Consider the following 19,388-nt stretch of genomic DNA (forward strand, 5'->3'; position numbering starts at 1 on the left):
GTCATGGTAGTGGTTTTGTTTATTTTAGGCTTTTGAAAGTTTGGTACAGTCTCCACATTTTCAGCCAGATTTGGTCTACCGATAGTAAGAAGCTGCAGAGTCTTAAAATCCACAATTCTAAACTTTTTTCACCAGCACAGACATTGCCCATGCAGGACCCAAGGGAGGACCAGCTGCTTGTAGATCATTTTTTTTTTGCATTCTCCAGTTCTCAAAAAAAAGAGCCTGAGTTTAGAGTAGTCTTGGAGGAACTTCCACTACAAAGCAACTAGTAAGAGACTAAAATATGCCAGAAATCCTTGTTCTAACCACATCCCTTCACCTACTCCTGCACCTGAGCTGTCACGGGAAAAATAGCGTCCCACAGGAAAGCTATGCTGGATTAAAACCATTGCAGAATACCTCAGAGCAGTAACATTCAGGAAAACCCTCAGTTTTCTTGGTGATTTGTTTGTACTGATGGATACAAAAACTTAGAGCTTGCTGTTCATCTCATGTTAATCTGTGAAACTCTATTGAAATTGTTGAGATTACACTAATTTTGACCCAGTGAGATTACCTCTGAGAAGCTTCGGGTAAAACAGATGTTTTGTCCAACAGAAATATGATCTAACCAATGCTAAAAATATGTCCCTAGAGACAAAGAAATAACAGCGAGCATAATTCTTACCCCAGTTTCATACTCAGTGTCTCTCTCTGCTATGTCTTTAGTCACATTTTTTAGGATGTATACACTCTAAAGATTAATCAGTAATTTTACTTCCAAGTATATTTTTATGATGCTGCACTAAAGCCAACTGAGCATTTTCTCTATACCTACCCGACGTTGGAGGTGGCCAAGGCTCATCTGACCTGGTGGGCTCAACGGGGTGGTCACAGACATCCCAGTAGTCAGCACAACAGTCTACAGGGCCAGGAGAATTGGAGGCACAGAACTGGTCACAGTAACATATAGCTGCTTTGGAGACGATGTTAAAGCTGCAGGCATCATCTCTTCCTGTGCAACAGCCCCGTGCCCTGCAGGACCTTCCCTGATACAAACTCCTTTTTAGCCTGTTCCACTTTGCAGAACCACCGTCTTCAACAGAGTAAAGTCCTCGGGGGACGTTTCTTCTCGAGTCAAGCTGCTTTGCCATCCAAACTTCACTCGCAATGCAATATAAGAGCAATATCTGACTTTTGAGCCACATTCTTCTGCCTCTTTCAGCCTTTTTTGAGGGTCTCTGTGCTTCAATTTATCAGTAAATGTTCATTTACTGTAGATGTAATACCTTCAGTTAGTATTCGGAAAGAAATCTGAACAGGAAGCTGCAGACTACGGTTTTCTAGGAAGACTCTGTATGTGTTAATTATTAGTCAAACATGTTGTAAACTGATTTATTTGCCCAAGATACAGAGATACTGGAAACAGTACAACTATGTATTCATCATTATGAAATGCTGGGTGCATTCTTTTGCAAGTGAGAAAGATTATAGTAGAGATTTCAGAATAAACAGGATATACGTGGTCCAATATTTTAGGTCTGTACTTTTAACTTCTAAAATGAAAAGAATGTGAGGAATGAGTACATGGTGTCAAAGGAAGTTCTCTTTCTTTCGGGTTTCATTTATCTGTAACCAATATGTTCTCCATATGACTGGAATCTTTGTAGCACTTAGATTGCATTCCATCTACATTTTTCATTCTGATGTGCAAGGCTATATCACTGCAGTAAACTTATCCTCCACCCCCCATTTCAGTCTTGTTCCCAGTGACCTAGCTTAGCTTTATATGCTTCATTTTGCACTGTTGTACTATGGGCAAATTCAGAATAAGTCAGGGGATATTCAGTATAAACTGTTACCCAAATATATACTTTTTAAGGTTTGCATTTCTTTAGTCAAAATGAACTTGGCAATCATTGTAAATAGCGTAATAAATGGTGTAATAAATACTCACTGATGTGCGCTCATTCCCATTTAAAAAGGAAATGGATGTATTAATAAAACCACAAAGAAAACTGGAGCAGATATCAAAAGGTAAGCCTACTAACAGCCTTTACTACTTGATCTATGATCTCCAGGTTTTTGAACAGCAGACCTGAAGAAATATGTATGGTGCTGTTGCCAAAACTTAAAAGATTCAGAAAAAAGCAGCAAAGAACTTTGAAGTTCCTAGTAGAGATAGCACATGAGGCTAAATTGCAAAAAAGATCGTAGATTCAAATCCTGTTACACGACAATTTAAATCTCCAAAGCTGAACAAGCAGACTTAAAAACCAGTCATCCGTCTGTCTCCATTTTGTAGTAAATGAGAGGAACCTGGAGAAGTTGATGGCACGCTGTTTTCTAGGGAATAAAGGGGATCTTTCCCTTTGTAACTTCATCTGGGCTGTTCGATGCTGCAAAAAGTGATAGGATTAAAGGACAGCTTCTTTTGAAAGCACAGCTGGCAGCACAGCTGGTTTGGATGCGTTGCCATGAATGGCAGAGACATTAAGAAGTACCGTGTGTATGTGTGTGTGTATGTATGTTTATATAGATGGGCTTGTAGCCCAAATGTTCGAGTCTTTAATACAATTTATTGCCAACGGTGCTTTTGTTGGACCTGCCTCCCACTCTGTCCCCACCACAGCTAAAGAACTGTGGATGAGGGAAAATTGCATCAGACCACGCGATTTTTGTTTTGCTCTGTTGCAAGCAGTCTTCTGTGTAGAAGTTAATAGAAAGGCCAAGGTCAGCAACGTGCAATCACTGTACACCATATAATAGGACATAAATCTCAGCCTTCGAAGTTGCTCTGTGCTTTCTTTATTAAGTTAAGTTTTGTTTATGAGACAAAAATATGGACAATGTTAAGTCTGTCGCTGACTGCTGTAAGGCAGCAAATATAATGTGAGGAAAATGAGAAAAGACATGTTCATGGGAAGTCAAGTGAAGTGCTTGCTAGAAATGATAATCCAGTTCTGTTCCTTATGTCTACGCAGCTCCATCAGTTCCAGGAGATTGGCTCGTGATTTGCACTGACATTAGCAAAATGCAAATCTTCTGTGTTATTACAAATCTTTGGAAATATTTTTACAAAGTTATCTCCTTGCTCTGGATGCATAAGAAAGAAAAAAAGCTACCATACGTGGTAAATGTTCTCAGCCAGTCAGATTAAGTGAACAGGCATATCTGTGTTTTAAGTTACAGACCTCTGGTTTCATTTGGGTCGGTTTGGTGTTTTTTTTTAAACTTTCAACTTTAAAGACTTGCTGATGATAAACCAGAGGCAAGGGATTTGCTTGGAAACGACGTGAGCTATTTTACAAAGGAATGAGGTTTCTTTTAAAGGAACATGAAAATGTAACTTGTGCTTCTGAACAGCTTTGTTTTGTGACACGAGAAACTGTGCTGAAACTTAATAAAATGTGTTTTTCCCAATCATCAGTGTGTGTTCAAAACTTAAAAAAACCCAATGCTGTGGTTCAGCAAACATTTTTATTTCAGTAGTTTCCTTTGTAAGCAAAAGTAGCTCTCTGTTCACTGTAGGAAAGCACACATTGACATACCTGTAACTATTTAGAAACAGTTGAACATGATCCTTTCGAGTCTCTATTGAAGATTAACCTATTCCGAGCATAACAGCTCTGCTAAACTTTTGAGTTAGGGTTCTAGTGCTAGTCCTAATCTGCACAATTAAGTACAATAATGTCTGACTTGTACCTGTTTCAGCACTACCTGATGTCTGCCCTTGAGCTTCAAAACAACACCATGTGTTTGGCAGGAATTCAAATAGTAATATCACTGAACACCTGGTGGAGTAACAAACAAAAAACAGTTTTAAATGTCCAAGAGTCTCTTTAAAGTTGGAGATGAATTATTCCACAGCTTTTCTTTCAAAAGTCTCCCTGATTTGTCAGAATGAGCCATCATAAAAATCTCATTTCTAATCACCTTTGGAGTACAGGCGGTAGCAGTGGCCCGTGAGGCTCTGGGTGCTGAAGGTCACTCCCAGAACGGACGACAGAGTCCACTTCATCAGAAGACCATGGCACCTTCCCTTCTCCTGGCTGCCTCAAACGGACTAGGGTCAACCCTTGGTTCCCGACCCAGGGGGACAATTGCAGTACTCTTACCTTGTGCCAGGAAAATGAAGTGACTCTTGGCCAGTTTAGGAAGAAACGAGGACATCAAACCCCAATTCACTCATTTGTCAGTAGACATGACTCAGTTCATCAGAGAACCCATGTAATTGCTTATCTCCAGTTTAAACTCTGCAGCGACACAGGCTGTCTCTTTCTCTGAACTCAAAAGGAAATTTAACTCGTGACGCCTTACACAAAATACATCACTGATTTCTAATGGCTGCAATACTGTATACTTACTACTCTTTATTATTAATGGCTGAAATGCAGTAAAAAATTTTAAAGCAAAAGCATTTCACCAAATATATTATCCCACAATGTCTTCTCTCTCAATGGCAGAAGAGGATTCGTCATAGAATCATAGAATGGTTTGTGTTGGAAGGGACCTTTGAAGGTCATCTAGTCCAACTCCCCTGCAATAAGCAGGGACATTTTCAACTAGTTGATGTTACCCAGAGGCCCATCCGACCTGACCTTCACTGTTTCCAGGGATGGGGCATGTAGGTACACATCTCTGGGCAACCTGTTCCACAGTGTTTCACTACCCCCATTGTAAAAAATGTCTTCCTTCTATCTAGTCTAAATCTACCCTCTTTTAGTTTAAAACCATTACCCCTTGTGCTATCACAATGGGCCCTGCATCCTCCCAAACTGTGGGTGAGTAGCTTCTAGATGTGTTTATGCAGAGAAAAGCTGTGTGTTAAAGCGATTTTCTCACTGTCACTTTGGTCTCCATATGTTGGGAGCAGGCACAGGATTGGGGGTGTTTTCACCCTGTTTGGCAACAGCCTGGCAGCTCACTGCTGTGGGTTGTTGGCATGGTATCAAGCAGTGCCACTTTTAATTCAAACATTTCAGGGATGCCCATCTCAGTTCTTATGATGCTAATCCAGGTTACGTATAACTCAGAATAATGGTGGTTTAGGTGACAGATTTTATCAGATATCTAAGCAGAGTCCTGCCACAGTGCGACTTGCTATACACAGCCTCTGGGACTAATGCACCGAGTTCCTCGGGTATTTAAATTAACAGATTTAGGGTCAAAGTCAGAGGTAGAGGAAGAGAAACTGACCCCAATTGCCCATTCCAAAGAAAACCCATTCCTCACACACACAGCTACACACACACAAGTGCTCAAGCACTCAGAGTCAACAACTACAGGTAAGAGAAGATGACATTATAGGTGTTACATCGTACTGAGTGGCTGCTACAGCCTCATAGCCTTTTCACTCTTCCCACCACAGTAATTCGCCATGCACACTTCCCACCCCAGCTGCATCCCTTGGTCAACCTCAGGGCAGCAGGTGCCGTCTTATTCTCCTTATAGTCAGCCATACTCCGGCATTGCCCTGAGGTCAGCAGCCCACTCTGGGCTCAGTCAAGTAAGTACATGTGAAGAATGGGGCAACCTATGCACGAAGCAGCACAGCATGCATGCAGCCACACAGCTGCGAGTGCGCTTCTAAACAGTGCTTCGCTAGGGCTTGCAGAACAGGTAACAGCAGTCATTGTGGCTTATATCTGGATAGAAACCTCTCAGGAGACACAACCAGGCATGGAAACCTTGGCAGTGGCCTCAACGTGTCATGGACCACGTGCCACCTTTGTTATGCTGTCAGTGCCGATTATTGTGGACAGATTAGCCTGTGCATGGCTGCACATAGCTTCACAGAGGTGATGAAGTGAATTTGCCAATCCCAAACCTCACCAACTGGTTAGAGATGAAGGAGAAGGGAAACATGATGTGTTTCACTGTCAGTATGAGCTCTCAGAAGCTGTTGTGCTGGTGATGCCTGTACCTACTGCTGTTCATCTCAAATGTGTGGCCCTATCTGATCCCACCAGTGAATGTTGGCACCCCAAGTTTAAACTCTTCTCTTGCCCGTGGGTAGACTGACAAGGGCAGAGGCAAAAGCAGCCTCACAAAACAATAGTAGAAACCTGAACAGTTTCTCCATTAGTCTTACCACCAAGCAGGCTTAAAGGTGCTTCAGATTCGTATTAAGTTTGGTGTTACTGCAACGTGAGTGTCACCAGTCCACTTCTAGAGAAGCCGGTTTGCAGTAGGCTCTTCCCTTAACTTGTAAGCTACTCCATGCCATTTGCTTTGGGGTGTGTGACTTTACTAGTGTGGAAATAGCCTAGGATTGCGCTCAGGATGGTTAGAATACTACTCTTTGCACAAGTGAGAGCAGTCTTACATAGAAATCATCAGCCTCATCCAGGCTCATCAGTTCAGACATCTTTTACAACATATAAAGAGACACTGCAAGAATGATATATGCAACTAATTCATGTGAAACAATTATGCCTTGGCTAATGCACATACTAGATCGCCGTTATTAACATGCTCACAACCTCAGGAAGGTAGCCAGTGAGCCTGTGGAGGGTAGGCAAGCATCAGTCAGGTGAGGAAGGACTCGGCTTCTTAATCCTCATCACAGGCTGATCCGCAGTGTTGATGAGTTGACACTTTCTGATTCTCTGCTTTTAAGGATTTTTTTATGCCTTAAGGTGTAGATTTTTTTTTCATTTGTATCCTTGAGCTGCTACTGCTACACTTTTAACAATATGCTTCTCTCCGTGCTTTCACTTTTCTCATTTTGCATAGCTTTAACTTGTGAACTTCCTGATATTTAAGCAATTTTCTCATTAAAACTGAGTCAAGGCCACGGAGCTGTGCCACACCAAACTAGGCTTTGGATCCCAGACAGCTGAACCCTTGGACCAAGGGCTGCCCTTAGTCTGATGCAGCAGATTTTCTCAAGTAATGAATCCTGACCCTCCTTCCCATGGCCCATTCCATGTCACTGCCCAGATGCATCCCTAGGGCTAGGCAAATCTCCCTTCTGACCACTTGGGCCAACTTTAATAAGTTTTTTTGCCAGCTTGAGTTGTAGCACATAGCAACAAGAGAAACAGCACAAGAATGCACAGGATGGGGTGAACACTGTGCATCAGACTGTGAGAGAGGTAGAGGGAAAAAGGGGACCTAAAGCCCTCGCTAAACATAGGCGGTCATTGTAGTCCTGAGAAGAATGCGTATTTTACTGGAAAAATAATGGATAAAAGCAGGGTAAAGGCATCAGAACTTGGACTAAATATAATACTCTATTGAATAAGCAGGATCCATTAATTTTATAGTACTACTGAAAAAGCAATCAATTTTTTGTGTTGAGTTTTGCTCTCTATAATATCTCCTTAAAGGATTTTTTTTCTCTTCATACTTTTTCCAGTGGTTTCTCAGGGTAGACTTCCTAGACTGTAATCGCCAATATGCTCTCATTTTCCATTCATAGACGGAAGCTGTTTGAAGAGATAGGGAAACTGCTTTTTAAAGTATGCGCAGGTGAACAAACTCAGGGGCAGGAGAGGTTACTAAGTCTTCTGTGAATCACACAGATTACAGTTTCGAAATACAAATTTTGTCCACTTCAGTGCTCTCCTGAAAACAAGAAATACTACTAGGTCCTTCGTGGGTAGACCAATTACATGCTGTACAATATTTATAACACATTTATATTTATAGATGTGTTTGTATGTATGAATTTATATCTACTTTTTAAAGTTTTTAATACTTTTTTGTTATATTCACCTAGATGTGTTGATTTCTGTCCCCAGGAACTGTCGCTTGAACTCACTGAAACGCTTTTCTCAATTATTTTTTTTCACCGTCTGGTTAATGGATATGCTGTCCACAAGATGTACACACTTAACTTCTATCATTTTTCAATTGAGAAAAGAAACTAATGCAAAACCAAACCTCATATATCTATCAACATGTTTATGACATGCTAAAGGACGTGTGTGCTCCAGTATCAAGAGAAAAATGTATATTTTACCTACGTAGAGAGACTCACTGATTGCTGAACTTCTCTTCTGCATTCACAGTGCCAGAGTTCAACAGTTTAAATGGGGGCCTGACTGAAATTACACCAGGTCCAACAGTGCAAGAGGCTGAGTAACCTAAGGACTGTTCCATTTATACTGTTTTTAATTTTAATGTTTTAACTGATAATAATCTTTTATAAATTAGTTTGCCGCATTAATTTTAATGAAAGCGGCAGCAATTCTCATGAAACTATTAATCTTAACCACAACACATAGCAGTGTGTCAGGAGGTAAAACGCTGCTGCGCACCAGGACAGGGCTGCGATGCAAAGGTCCTGAACATATACATACCTGTGGGGTGATTTGAGGTTCGAAGGATCAAGGGATCAGGGAGAAGGCAGTTGACTCATGCAAGCGTAGTCAGTCAGCTTCCTTAGACTTTTATAATGCATTTTGGAAGCATTTAAGATCCAGGCTCGGGCAACATTGTGTGGCAGCAGCACAGGGTCAAAAAACCAGCAGCATAAACTGGTGAGGAAAGTTGTGATTCTTCCCCGTGTGCCAGGAGTGCGGCTGGGAATTCTGCCTGCATTCCCCAGCCGGCACCGACCCTGCCTGGCCAAAAGGGCTGTGAATATTGCGTGTCAGGGAAGAATCGCTGTGCATGCTGATTGCTGTGGGTGCTGACACAAACGTGAATAATTCCTGGAGCATTTCACAAAACATAAGTGTCTGTGTGGTGGCAAAATGTGACCAAGGTTAAGAGTGTGATAGCGTTCCTTTCCCAATGATGCTGGCATTCGTTCTCAGCTATTTCAAATATGTGAAGCTAGATTTACAGGAGTAACAATAAGAAATAACAACAAGCACTTTGCAACAAAAATACAGCTTTATTTAATTTCAACATTTATATTATTTCTAAAGAAAATATGCTGTGTTATATTGGGCATCTCTTAAAACAGCAAGCACTTCAAGAAATGATACTTCAATATGGCACATCCGTGTGCGTATCTCTGGGGTTAATTATGCTAGTACGTAAGGTTATCCCTTGAAAGAATATTTCGTTGTTATTACTGCTTTGCAATTAGCATACTGGAAGCAACTGTGGTTTTTTTAAATGGTGCTTTAAATAACATTTGTGCCATGGATTCCGTCTCAGTACAGAAACAGGCCTCGAAATAGTCTACGGTTTTAGCTCTTGATCCTAATTTGGGGCTGCAAAAGAAGAGTTTTCACATGAACGCAAGTTGTCAAAAATACAGATTAGTAAACTGTATAACATGCACTGAGACCACTTAGTTTTCCTAATTTATACAACCTGATGATCTGGCTAATGAATGTAACTCAAAAAAAAAAAGCCCTGAAGATAGATTCAGCCACCTCGTTAGTGCTACAGCTGTGGGAGAAGATGACAGCTGGTAGACCAAACCTACCTCGTGAGATGCGTGTCTGTCTTTGCCTGAGGTAAACCTTTTTTAGCACTTAAATTTCCACATAGCTGCAACTGTCCAAATTCTAAAATGAATGTCTTTCCTGAAATTTAGTCCCATTTCTTTTTCTCCTACTCTCAGAAAGGATGGAGAAGTGACTAATATCCCTTCGTAAGAGTCTGTTATGAAGATATATAAACTGTTGTGCTTCTGCCCTTATTTCTTTTCTTTTGTGTGAAGACCTTGAAATGTTTAAATCTTTTCTAAATCTCCCATTTGTTTCCCACATCCCATGGAACTGATTCTTCGCAAATACTGAACAGAGACGAGTAATTACCTCCGTCATATTATAAGGACTCCCTTCAACATTTCCCTGGAATGGCATTTTTCATAAGAGCATCCTCTCTTCAACTTGGATTCAATTTGTGATCCCCTGTAATTCTCAGGTTCTCTCCTGAATTATTATTGCCATTCCTGTCCATGCTATTCATATTTCTTTGCATTTGTCTTCAATGAATTTTATCATATTGATTTCAAGCCATTCCTCTAACGTAAGCGACGTTTTTTGAATTCTAATCCTGCCTTCCAAGTCCTCCTAAATGGGCCTTATCTGTAAATTTGGTAAACTTACGGTCCATGTGATTAAGCAAGTAATTAATGGCAATGTTTTATAGTGCTAGAGCTAGAAGACAGCGTTGTGGAAGCCTGTGTGAGATGTTCTCCCACTTTGGCAGCAAATGTACTGTCAGAGCACAGCTTTTCCAATCAGTTGCACATCTACCTTATGTGAATTTAATTTAGTCTGTATCTGCTCTGCTTGCTTACGTCATGTGGGACTGTGTCGAAGAGACGCTGTATCAAACACATCCCCTATATCTGTTTTGCTGTCAAAGAAGGAAATGAGATCAACTTGATAGGATTTGTTTCTGATGTGTCCCTATGCAAGTCCTCTTATCTCGTCACTGTCCTCCAGATGCCTACAAATGGCTTGTTTAATACTTTGTTCCAGTGTTTTGGAAATGCTGACTTTTCTGTAATTCTTTAGATTTTCCTTTCCTTCTTTGTTAGATATGACATTGTGTTTGCCTTTCTCCAGTTTTCTGGGAATGTACTCATCTTGCTAATCACTAGTGTTTCAGAGATTGCTTTGGTTAAGTATTTTAAGGATAAGTTTCATTAGGCTGTGCCATCCTGAATACTCTAATCTACCTCAGTACACCTTCAGGTGTTCTTTTCCTTTTCTCTCTATGATCCTACTCCCAAATTCTTAATGATAACAGAAATAAACTTTTAGTCATAATTAACCCTTTTTGTGAAGACTGAAACAAAACAACAACAAAAAAGGATTGAACATTTCAGCCTTTTCTAGATCACCTATTTGCTGACCTCCTTTAGAATTATAGAATCATAGAATCTTCATGGTTGGAAGGGACATTTGAGATCATCGAGTCCGACCATACACACACCAAAAAAAAAAGTGAAGTACCTTGTTAAGTACTACATTATACCTGCTCTCAAGCACTCAAATATAAAATTATATTAATCTTATTTCAATATTACTTCACAATCTAATTCCAGACCATACCTCAATTTCTTCCAACTATTCAATTGCATCCCACTTAAAATTAATTCAATTGTGACTATATTCTGTGATGTTAAGAAGTGGAATTATTGTGTATTGGTAATTATTAGTAGAAAATCATTCACCAAACATAGCCGGCTTATTATCCAAACACTAAATTGTATAGCTATCATCTTTTTTAACAAAACCATACAAAAGTCTTAAAGTGACACTAAAGAAGTAGTTATTCAAAGTGTGACTGTAATCAAGTCATAAAAATAGTAATACTCACCATCATAGCTAAACAGAACCTCTTTCATTGGCAACCTGTAGAAAAAAGGGAAATAAGAGGTGAAAACAAAGTGAGGAGGAGAATAAAATCTGCAGGATGTTAAGCAGGCACAGTTCTATAAACTGGTGGACAACTTTATACAGCACCTTGTCTTTTAAAAATGTTGGTTTCCTGCACTGTAAATTTAGAACAACACTTACTAAACTGGGGACAATTTTTCATGCATTGAGCTGTTTGACGAAGTATACTGCACATAGGAAGTTTCAACAGACAAGCATCACCTTGGCTAAATGCACGTTAGGGGACATTTCAGACTCATGTTGGGTTTCCAATTCTTTTCTGAACCATGTCCAGGGAGGACAGAGCATGTGGTCAACGTTGTATAAACATAGAGTCATAGAATGGTTAGAGTTGGAAGGGACCTTAAAGATCATCTATTTCCAACCCCCCTGCCGCGGGCAGCGACACCTCCCTGGTTACTCAAAGCCCCATCCAGCCTGGTCTTGAACACTTCAAGGGATGGGGCATCCACAGCTTCCCTGGGCAACATGGCATGGATGTTGTTTTCCTCCACCTTAGCAAGGATTTCAACACAGTCTCCTACAATAACCTGGCACCCAAACTGAGGAGCAGGGTGGACTACAGAGTGGTGGACTGGACCACTGGTGTAAAAAGATAGTAGTCAACAGGTCCAAGTCTCTGTTCCAGGTGGCATTTCAGAGGATGCTAGGGTGACATCTCCACTGGGGACCTGGGTGTTAGGAGAGTCTACATGTCCAGGAGGTCCATAGATATTATTAATTCGGAGAGGAGGGAGAGACTGATATGCTGAGGACATAGCTCCCATTCTGGAGAACTTTGCCAGACTGTGGGAATGGGTTAGCAGGAGCTTTGTGAGCAAAGGCAAATACAAAATCCTGCACCTGGTGGAGGACTAGGTGAGCGGAGGAAGTGAACAACCCCAACCAACAATACAGGACAGGGACTGACTGACTGGGTAGCAGCTCTGCAGAGAAGAACCTGAGGTCCGATTGACAAAAAACTGAACATGGGTCAGTCCACCCTTGTTGTGATGAAGGGTAACCTCACATATAGTTTCATTAATTAGAGCATAGCCAGCAGGTTGAGGGAAGTTGTTGTTCCTCTCAGCGGGGCACTAGTGATGCTGCATCTGGAACATAGTTTCCATTTTTGAGCCCTTCCAATAGAAAAGGGTTGTCACGCAAACAGAAGAAACCCAATAGAGAACCATCAGGATGGTTGTGAGAGTTCCTTGATTTCTGGGAAAGGAATATGCCATATGGGGGGAGGCTACGGGGCTTGTTTAACCTGAAGAATAGGCTAAGGAGTATCTATTTTCCCTCTACGGCTATTTAAGCAGAGTTTATAGGCAGCTCAGCTTTGCATGGTCAAAGGAATGAGGCAACAAGTGAAGAAATTTTAACTAGCAATAAGGAAAAATATTTTTTATCATAAGAGTGGTCAAACACTAAAACTAATTTTTGTCTGATTCTGTGATTCTAATGACATAGGTGTTATTTAAGTACTGAATAATTAAAAAGCCTTCATCAAACTATTACTGTGTTCTGACTACCTGTTCAGGGCAAGCTCTTTCCTCTAAAACTATTAGACAGTACTCCTGCTATTACTTAACGGGGACTCAATACAACAGTTTTTTCGTAAAGCCAAATAGAATTACATTACAACGGCAGTTTAAATGACATAATGGCATTTCACACTTTCTCTCTATCACATTTATATTACTACCCTTTCAGACTTTTTAATGTAAATTTACGATATAAGTAATACATTTACAGTAATTCTTTTTGTAGTGATCACATTAGAAACAAAATCCTATAAGTGCATAAAATGTTTTTTCCTTGTTAATGCATGGTGATCTAATATGCCCTTTCTCGTCAGTAGGCTATAACTGAAACTTTTTACTTAAAACATGGAGATATTGAAGCTGGCCAAAAGTATTACACAAACACCTGCTGCAAGTATAAATTCCCTGTCATACATATAGAGTATTAAAAATTAAAAATTTTAAAGCGATCTTAAAGAATTAAGTAAATAGAAAGTGTGTCTGCTGATATTTAAAAGTTTTATTCGAGAATTTACAAATGTGCATTGTTTGGACCTATCTTTCTATTTACAAATGTCAGAAGACTGCAGTTTACTATTCCCTTTTAGTGGCTCTTCCATTTAGGAGGTTAAAGAATTTGTTACAGCTAACACTTAAAGTTCTTATTCCTTTAGTAAAAGCAGTAGTTATTCCTACTTTTGATGCTCATTTGCAGGTTCATTAACTTTTCAGTTAAATGAACTGTTATGAAGATTTGGAGAGAGCCTGGGGCTGCAGTCCTTGGTTTGGTCAAAACAAACTAAGGGTGGTGAGCCTATCACTTAAGAGGTGTATTGTTCATCTTTTTCCAAAATATTTTGGAAGATCACAGGTCAAGTCGGAACAGTTCTCATTTTGGAAGTAAGTGACATCAAAGTATTTTCTAATTTGTATCATCCAAGAGCTTTTTTTATATGTATTGCTGTTGCTCTTTGCCTTATTGTTTGCTGCCTTAATCTCTACGCTTAGTCTCAGTCTGTGCAGCATTTTTTATGAATTGCCTAATGCCCTCTAGTTCATTAGATAATTTGTAAACCCTGAAAATCAGAAGTGCTGCAAAAACCGTGCTGACCCTCCATTCCAGGTGTGGGAATGGAAGAGATGCTGACTGTGTGAGAGCCTAACACACGCATGCTCTCGCTACGAAGCTGGCAGCGATGCTCTGCCATACTAGTGTACACCAGGTCTCCACTGTCTGGAAGATGGGGCTGTAATTTTATGCGGGACTGAAAGTAAAAAGTGAGTAGTGCATGCGTGATGTGACAGGTGGAGAGCCCAAGGAGCAATGCAGTCTTTTGTGCCAACACGTCTGCATGCAGGGAAGGACCTCTCCCAGCACCAAATGGAAGAAGGTGGTGCTCAAACAAAGGAGTTGACATTTGAGTAGGAGCAGCTTCCGATACGGGTCTCTCTAGTTTCATTAGGTATCTACCATGTTCTTGCTTTGACTGGCATCTTATTTACAAGTTCAAAAGGTATTGAAAGGTACGTGAGAGCTGGGTCATTACAGAATATCTAACCACTAACAACAGCCTCGCTCCTGCTGTCAGGATAACCTGGAGGAGAAGGCAGACTGCACCTTGCCCTTGTACCTTCCCACCAGAGGCAGGGAAGGGTGGGCCTCTGCTGTGGACACAGCCCACGCTCATCCATCCCCACTTCACAGCGATCATGGTATCAAGAAACTTTGTGGGGGAATTTTGTAAACTCTGAGATTTTCTTTGTAAATCCAGAGTACCGTGACAATATTTTTAACTGGAAGAACATCACTCTGCTCTGATAATGCCATTTGGGTTGGAGCTTTGGTCTAACGTAAAACCCCTTACATAAATTCTTTAGTACAAGGACTCTTTCATAAAATGAAGAATAAAGAAGAATAAAATTCTTCTTATATGTAGAATCTATCAATGATTAATACTAACGTTCACCTCTGACCAGGGACGCTCCTTAAGTAAATAAAGATTAAGAGCAATGTATAACAGAACTTTGGACCTTATTGACATTTTTCAAATTTCAAATTCTAAGAACAAATTTCAAATTTCAACAACATTTGCTATTAAAGTTGTTTAAAGTGGAGCAGAGCAGATTGTTTCCCCTTGTAAAAAAAAAAAAAAAAAAAAAAAAAAGAAAGGGAGCTTCTTGCACTAAAACTCTCACAAATTTGCACAAAAGACATCCAGTGAAATCTTGTTGCCACTGAAGTCAATGGAATCAGCTTTTTCTCATGGGGTCTTTTTATGAATGTTGACCTTACAGATGCTATTATTATCTCAAATAATTATTGCAGATCTTTCAGGAACAACAAACAGATAAGACAGAGTAAGAGATGCAGCAGAAGTTTATATGAACCTAAAGTAATTATATAATAGACTTGGAATTTTGCAAGTCATATGTGAATAAGGGTAATGAGTACATACTTTTAGCACCTGCATGCAAAGTCTTTTTATGACTACACAAGTACGTATACCCCATGTTCTCTCTAAATATTCTGACTTGTTACAATTCTGAGAATGATTGTCATTCACACATCATATCCTACGCAAACACTAGGTTTACTTGAAAGGACACAGTAGGTATCAGAAGACAGTAGGTAAAAGCACTGACTGTAGAGAAGGATTTCACAAGGAGGAGAATGTCACTTATGTGTTTTCCTGGTTTCACAGGGAAGTGACAGATCTCATTCGCTTCATACTGTTACAGAATGAAGCTAAAGTTGCGTGAAGGATAGAATGCTGTTCTTCTGAATACAAAGGTAATTCCTTTTCTTTTCCCCAGTGAATACTTCACTTTGAGGAAAACAATACAAATTACTAAGTAATTCCTTATTCCCCTCTTCTTCCCCCTCTCACTCCCTTCTTTCCCCCCTCTCGCTCCTTCCTAGAGGTCAAGGAGGTGCTTACGTTTCACAGAGCATCTGCCCACCCATTCTTTTTTGGAACTGCATAAATCACACTGACTTTTTCTCACTGCATTTTTATCTCTGAGAGAGGAACATTGTGGGAGAAGTTGTTAAGCATGAGCCTATACGTAATTTCAGACAAAGAGCACGTTGGTGAGGGCAGAGACTACAGGGCAAAGATCTAAGGTTCTTACTACAGCAGTAAGAGTAATTTTGGGCTCACAACTTTACAGAATTTTTCCTAATCAGTTCAGCATCTAAACAGGACTTCAGCGATAAAAATGGCTTTTTAAATTAGGTGGAGACTTGTGGGTTATGTAAAGTCATAAACTATAAATTCAGTATAAACAGTTCCTAGAGTACAAATGTTCCAACTGTTGGAGTACATTTAAGCTTTTTAATAAATTGGTTGACAGAAATTCTGTTCAAAGTGGTTTGTTTTTTTTAAAATACAAGGAAACTTTTAGAAGACAGTGCTATATAGTTTATCTGCTTTGGCCAAGTTGGCCTCAAACAAAGGAATCTTGCACTTTTGCTGTCATTGTCAATTCGGCGCATGCTACAACCTGTTTTCAAGAATATCTCAGTCACAGTAGTCTGACTTTACTATGTCAGTATAAAATGCTTCACTTTCTGAACTAATCTTAATAACGCATCAGTTAAATTATGTGTCTTGTTTCTTTAAAGAGTTCTCTTTGAAAAGATCTGTCTTTCCATTAGATCTGCAAAGCTTTCCCTCAATGTGTAAATTGTAAAGAAGAAGCGTGAGAGATGGGGATCTAGCTGTTTGCTTTCCTCTCTTATTTTCAAATACAGGAAAATAAGCTGCATCATCAGAGGCTGTATATGTATACACACATACATATATATACACACACACTTATACAAATACATATATATACATATATGTGTATATATATATACACATTTTAGAGTTCCTGATGTAGTGCAAATCTGTGTCATCTCAATAACAAATTTATCCTGAGAACTATTCAATCCCTCGCACCACCCTCTAATGAAATACCTTTACTTCAATAATATTTCAGGAGCTTTGCAGATGAGATGGAAAAAACAACCTATCTGAGAAGCTCAGCAAGGTATTTGCTGTCTAACTTCATTTTGTGAAGGCATCTTGGGGCTTCCTTTGGATAGATCCACAGCAGAAACCATAACAACTGCTTTTAAGAGAATGAAGAAGGTGCTCCTGGGAGGCAGAGGAAAGGGGATTGATGGTGTAGAAACAAGCAGAAAGGTCAAAGGCAAGAAAAAAAGAAGGCTGGAAGGCTGTGATGAAGATTCAAACAAAAAAAGATATGAAGTAGTTCTAAGTCCCTGACCCCCTGCAGAGAGACAGGGGATGCACATGAGAATAAGAGGGTAGGTTCATGTCTCATAAACTCCTGGTGCAGAACAGGAGTCCGTTGAGCCACCCAAAAAGTGAGATGTCTACCTTTTTTCTTTTTCTCCTTTCTTTGACTTTTTTTTTAATGTTTTGTTTTGGTTTTTTTCAAGTGGAAACTGAGATTAACTGTGAGGATATACTGACAGGCTGTCAACAAACTCAGAATTCAGTCAAACTCTCTGCTTCCAACATGTGGAGGGCTTGACCTCAAAACTCTCCATATTTTTCAAAACAACAAAAAAGTTACTCATTTGGCAGCAATTATTGGCAAACATCCATTTCATTTAAATGCTCATTTTGCTGCTTTTAGCAAGACTAGAATCTAATTTTAAAATAATAAATTAAAAATAAACTATGTTACAAAAATTTAATTACCGTTCCTATCTATATTGTTAAACTCATCAAAAAACTTGTGAAATAATTATAAGCACGTGCCTGGTAACCAAAAGAGGTCTCAGTAGTAAAAAAATCATTTTCATGTCATAAATGTACTCATACTGCTCTTATTGGTAGTAAGTTATGTGTATTTCTTCTTATGTGTATTTCTAAAATAATATCGAAAATGTCCTTTAACTAAAGACTTTCCATTACAATCCAAAGTCTGCAGCAAAGAATATGATAGTTAATTAAAGTAGATATGTTTATTTCAACACTGAGGCTACAATTCAGCTTCACATTCATGACCTTGTTGGAAAAAACACTTGCCTGTGCCAGCAGAACCTTTTTAATTTTTATATGCTCCATCTCAAGAGAAAATTGATGATGTGTAGCAGATCGTTTCAGTTCTCACTGAATGAATTATCTAGGGTGGTAATTACTATGGTCCTAGAGTTCAGATATGTAAAGGTAAGAGGGGATTGGCCACTGAATTTAGACTTCAAGGAGATTTGTGTGTCCTTCTTCAGAGTCAAATAAAATTGGCACTGAATTTTGTTTCTGAGCAAACTTGCACTATGAGTTCTTTTCTGTTTTCTTGATAGTCCTTTACGAAATTCTCAATAACTAATTACCCTAGGTGCTTCTGGTAGTTGCTTTATCTGGTATTTAAAACAGAAGCCATACCAGTGACCGCAAATTGTGGAATGCGTGATTTAGGTGGGGCTAACTGCATAATTTCATAAATCCCACTTGCTAACATCCCAATGGCACGTATCATGAACCCGAAATGTAAATGTTAGTGTTACTCCAAATTCACAAATGCAACATAGTCTGCAAAACAGCTCTGCTTTTTTTTTTCATTAATCATTAAGAATAATTAATGTTTATCTAGTTTGTGCACTGGACAAAAGCAGATTTGGGAGCTCAGCACATTTTTGCTCATCTCACAGCGCAGCACATTTTGCTCAACTCTACACAAGCTACATAAATAAAAGATAAAGCTAGCATGCAAATGCTTAAACCCATTGAATGTCAACTGATTACCTCCTTAGAGCTGAGTGTTTCATTTTCTGGAATAGGCACTATGGGATGACTGGGCTGCCGAGCCAAGGTGTCACAGGTTGGAGAAGCATGAGATTAAAAACAGGAAAAAGAAAGCTGTTATTAGTTCAATTTCTGTATAAAATATCACAAAAGTTTAATAATGGAAGTCAATACCCTCAGCCATGCAAAAGATAGCAAGGCGACAAGATCCCATTTGTGTCCAACAGGCTGCCTGTTGAACAGGCTCTCCCTTACTACTCCTTGTCTGTATGAAAATCTATTTCAAGATATGGCCTGTATTCTGTTATATCATATTCCCATAATTAAAAGGGCGGGGAAGGGATAAATCACTTTCCAATTCGAAAGAGGCGTCTCAAGTAAAAATCACAGCAAGGGCACCTGCCTTATATTACATTTAGTATGAGATAATACACATAAATTTATTTAAAACTGCAGCCGTATTTCTGTCGATTTGAATATCTGGCTTCTTAAATCTCCTTCAAAAGAGCTCTCCTTAATCTTAAATTTTATAGACATAAATCATACAAACATTTAACTAAAAAAATGTTCTATTACAGTAATCAGTATGTGTAGAAAGACGTTTTCGATCTCAGTAATTTTCCAGTGTTTTGAGTAGTACGTGATGCGCATCTGAGTAATAAAGTGATGTGATGTAATGAAACGATGTGACTCAAATGGAGAACTCTATCAATTTCAGTAAGATTTTAATTAGACTACAGGTAAATAGATAAGCTGGAGGCTATAAAGGAAATGTTAAGGTCATAAACTTCTGAGGTTTTACCTATACAGTAGCACAG

At 39.3% G+C, this 19,388-nt stretch overlaps 2 protein-coding genes across 8 annotated transcripts in view; both read right to left on the minus strand.

Annotated features, from left to right (window-relative positions):
• The window catches only part of TINAG (tubulointerstitial nephritis antigen), a 48,534-nt gene extending 47,219 nt beyond the window's left edge, over positions 1 to 1,315 (minus strand). Inside the window, exon 1 of the mRNA XM_063330298.1 lies at positions 821 to 1,315. Within this exon, the coding sequence (XP_063186368.1) occupies positions 821 to 1,190 (370 nt within the window). The 5' untranslated portion in view covers positions 1,191 to 1,315. The remainder of the gene's footprint in view (positions 1 to 820) is intronic.
• A 7,508-nt stretch (positions 1,316 to 8,823) lies between these two features.
• MLIP (muscular LMNA interacting protein) overlaps positions 8,824 to 19,388 on the minus strand; it is a 111,968-nt gene continuing 101,403 nt past the window's right edge. For 4 of the 7 annotated variants that reach the window (XM_063330300.1, XM_063330302.1, XM_063330299.1 and 1 more), the window contains 3 exons: positions 18,571 to 18,624; positions 11,224 to 11,258; positions 8,824 to 9,155 (listed from right to left, as the gene is read on the minus strand). In XM_063330300.1, the coding sequence (XP_063186370.1) occupies positions 11,232 to 11,258; positions 18,571 to 18,624 (81 nt within the window). In that variant the 3' untranslated portion in view covers positions 8,824 to 9,155; positions 11,224 to 11,231. The remainder of the gene's footprint in view (positions 9,156 to 11,223; positions 11,259 to 18,570; positions 18,625 to 19,388) is intronic. The other 3 variants (XM_063330303.1, XM_063330301.1, XM_063330305.1) reach the window with 2 other exon arrangements.

Source organism: Chroicocephalus ridibundus, chromosome 3, assembly GCF_963924245.1.
Source record: "Chroicocephalus ridibundus chromosome 3, bChrRid1.1, whole genome shotgun sequence".
NCBI lineage: Eukaryota > Metazoa > Chordata > Aves > Charadriiformes > Laridae > Chroicocephalus > Chroicocephalus ridibundus.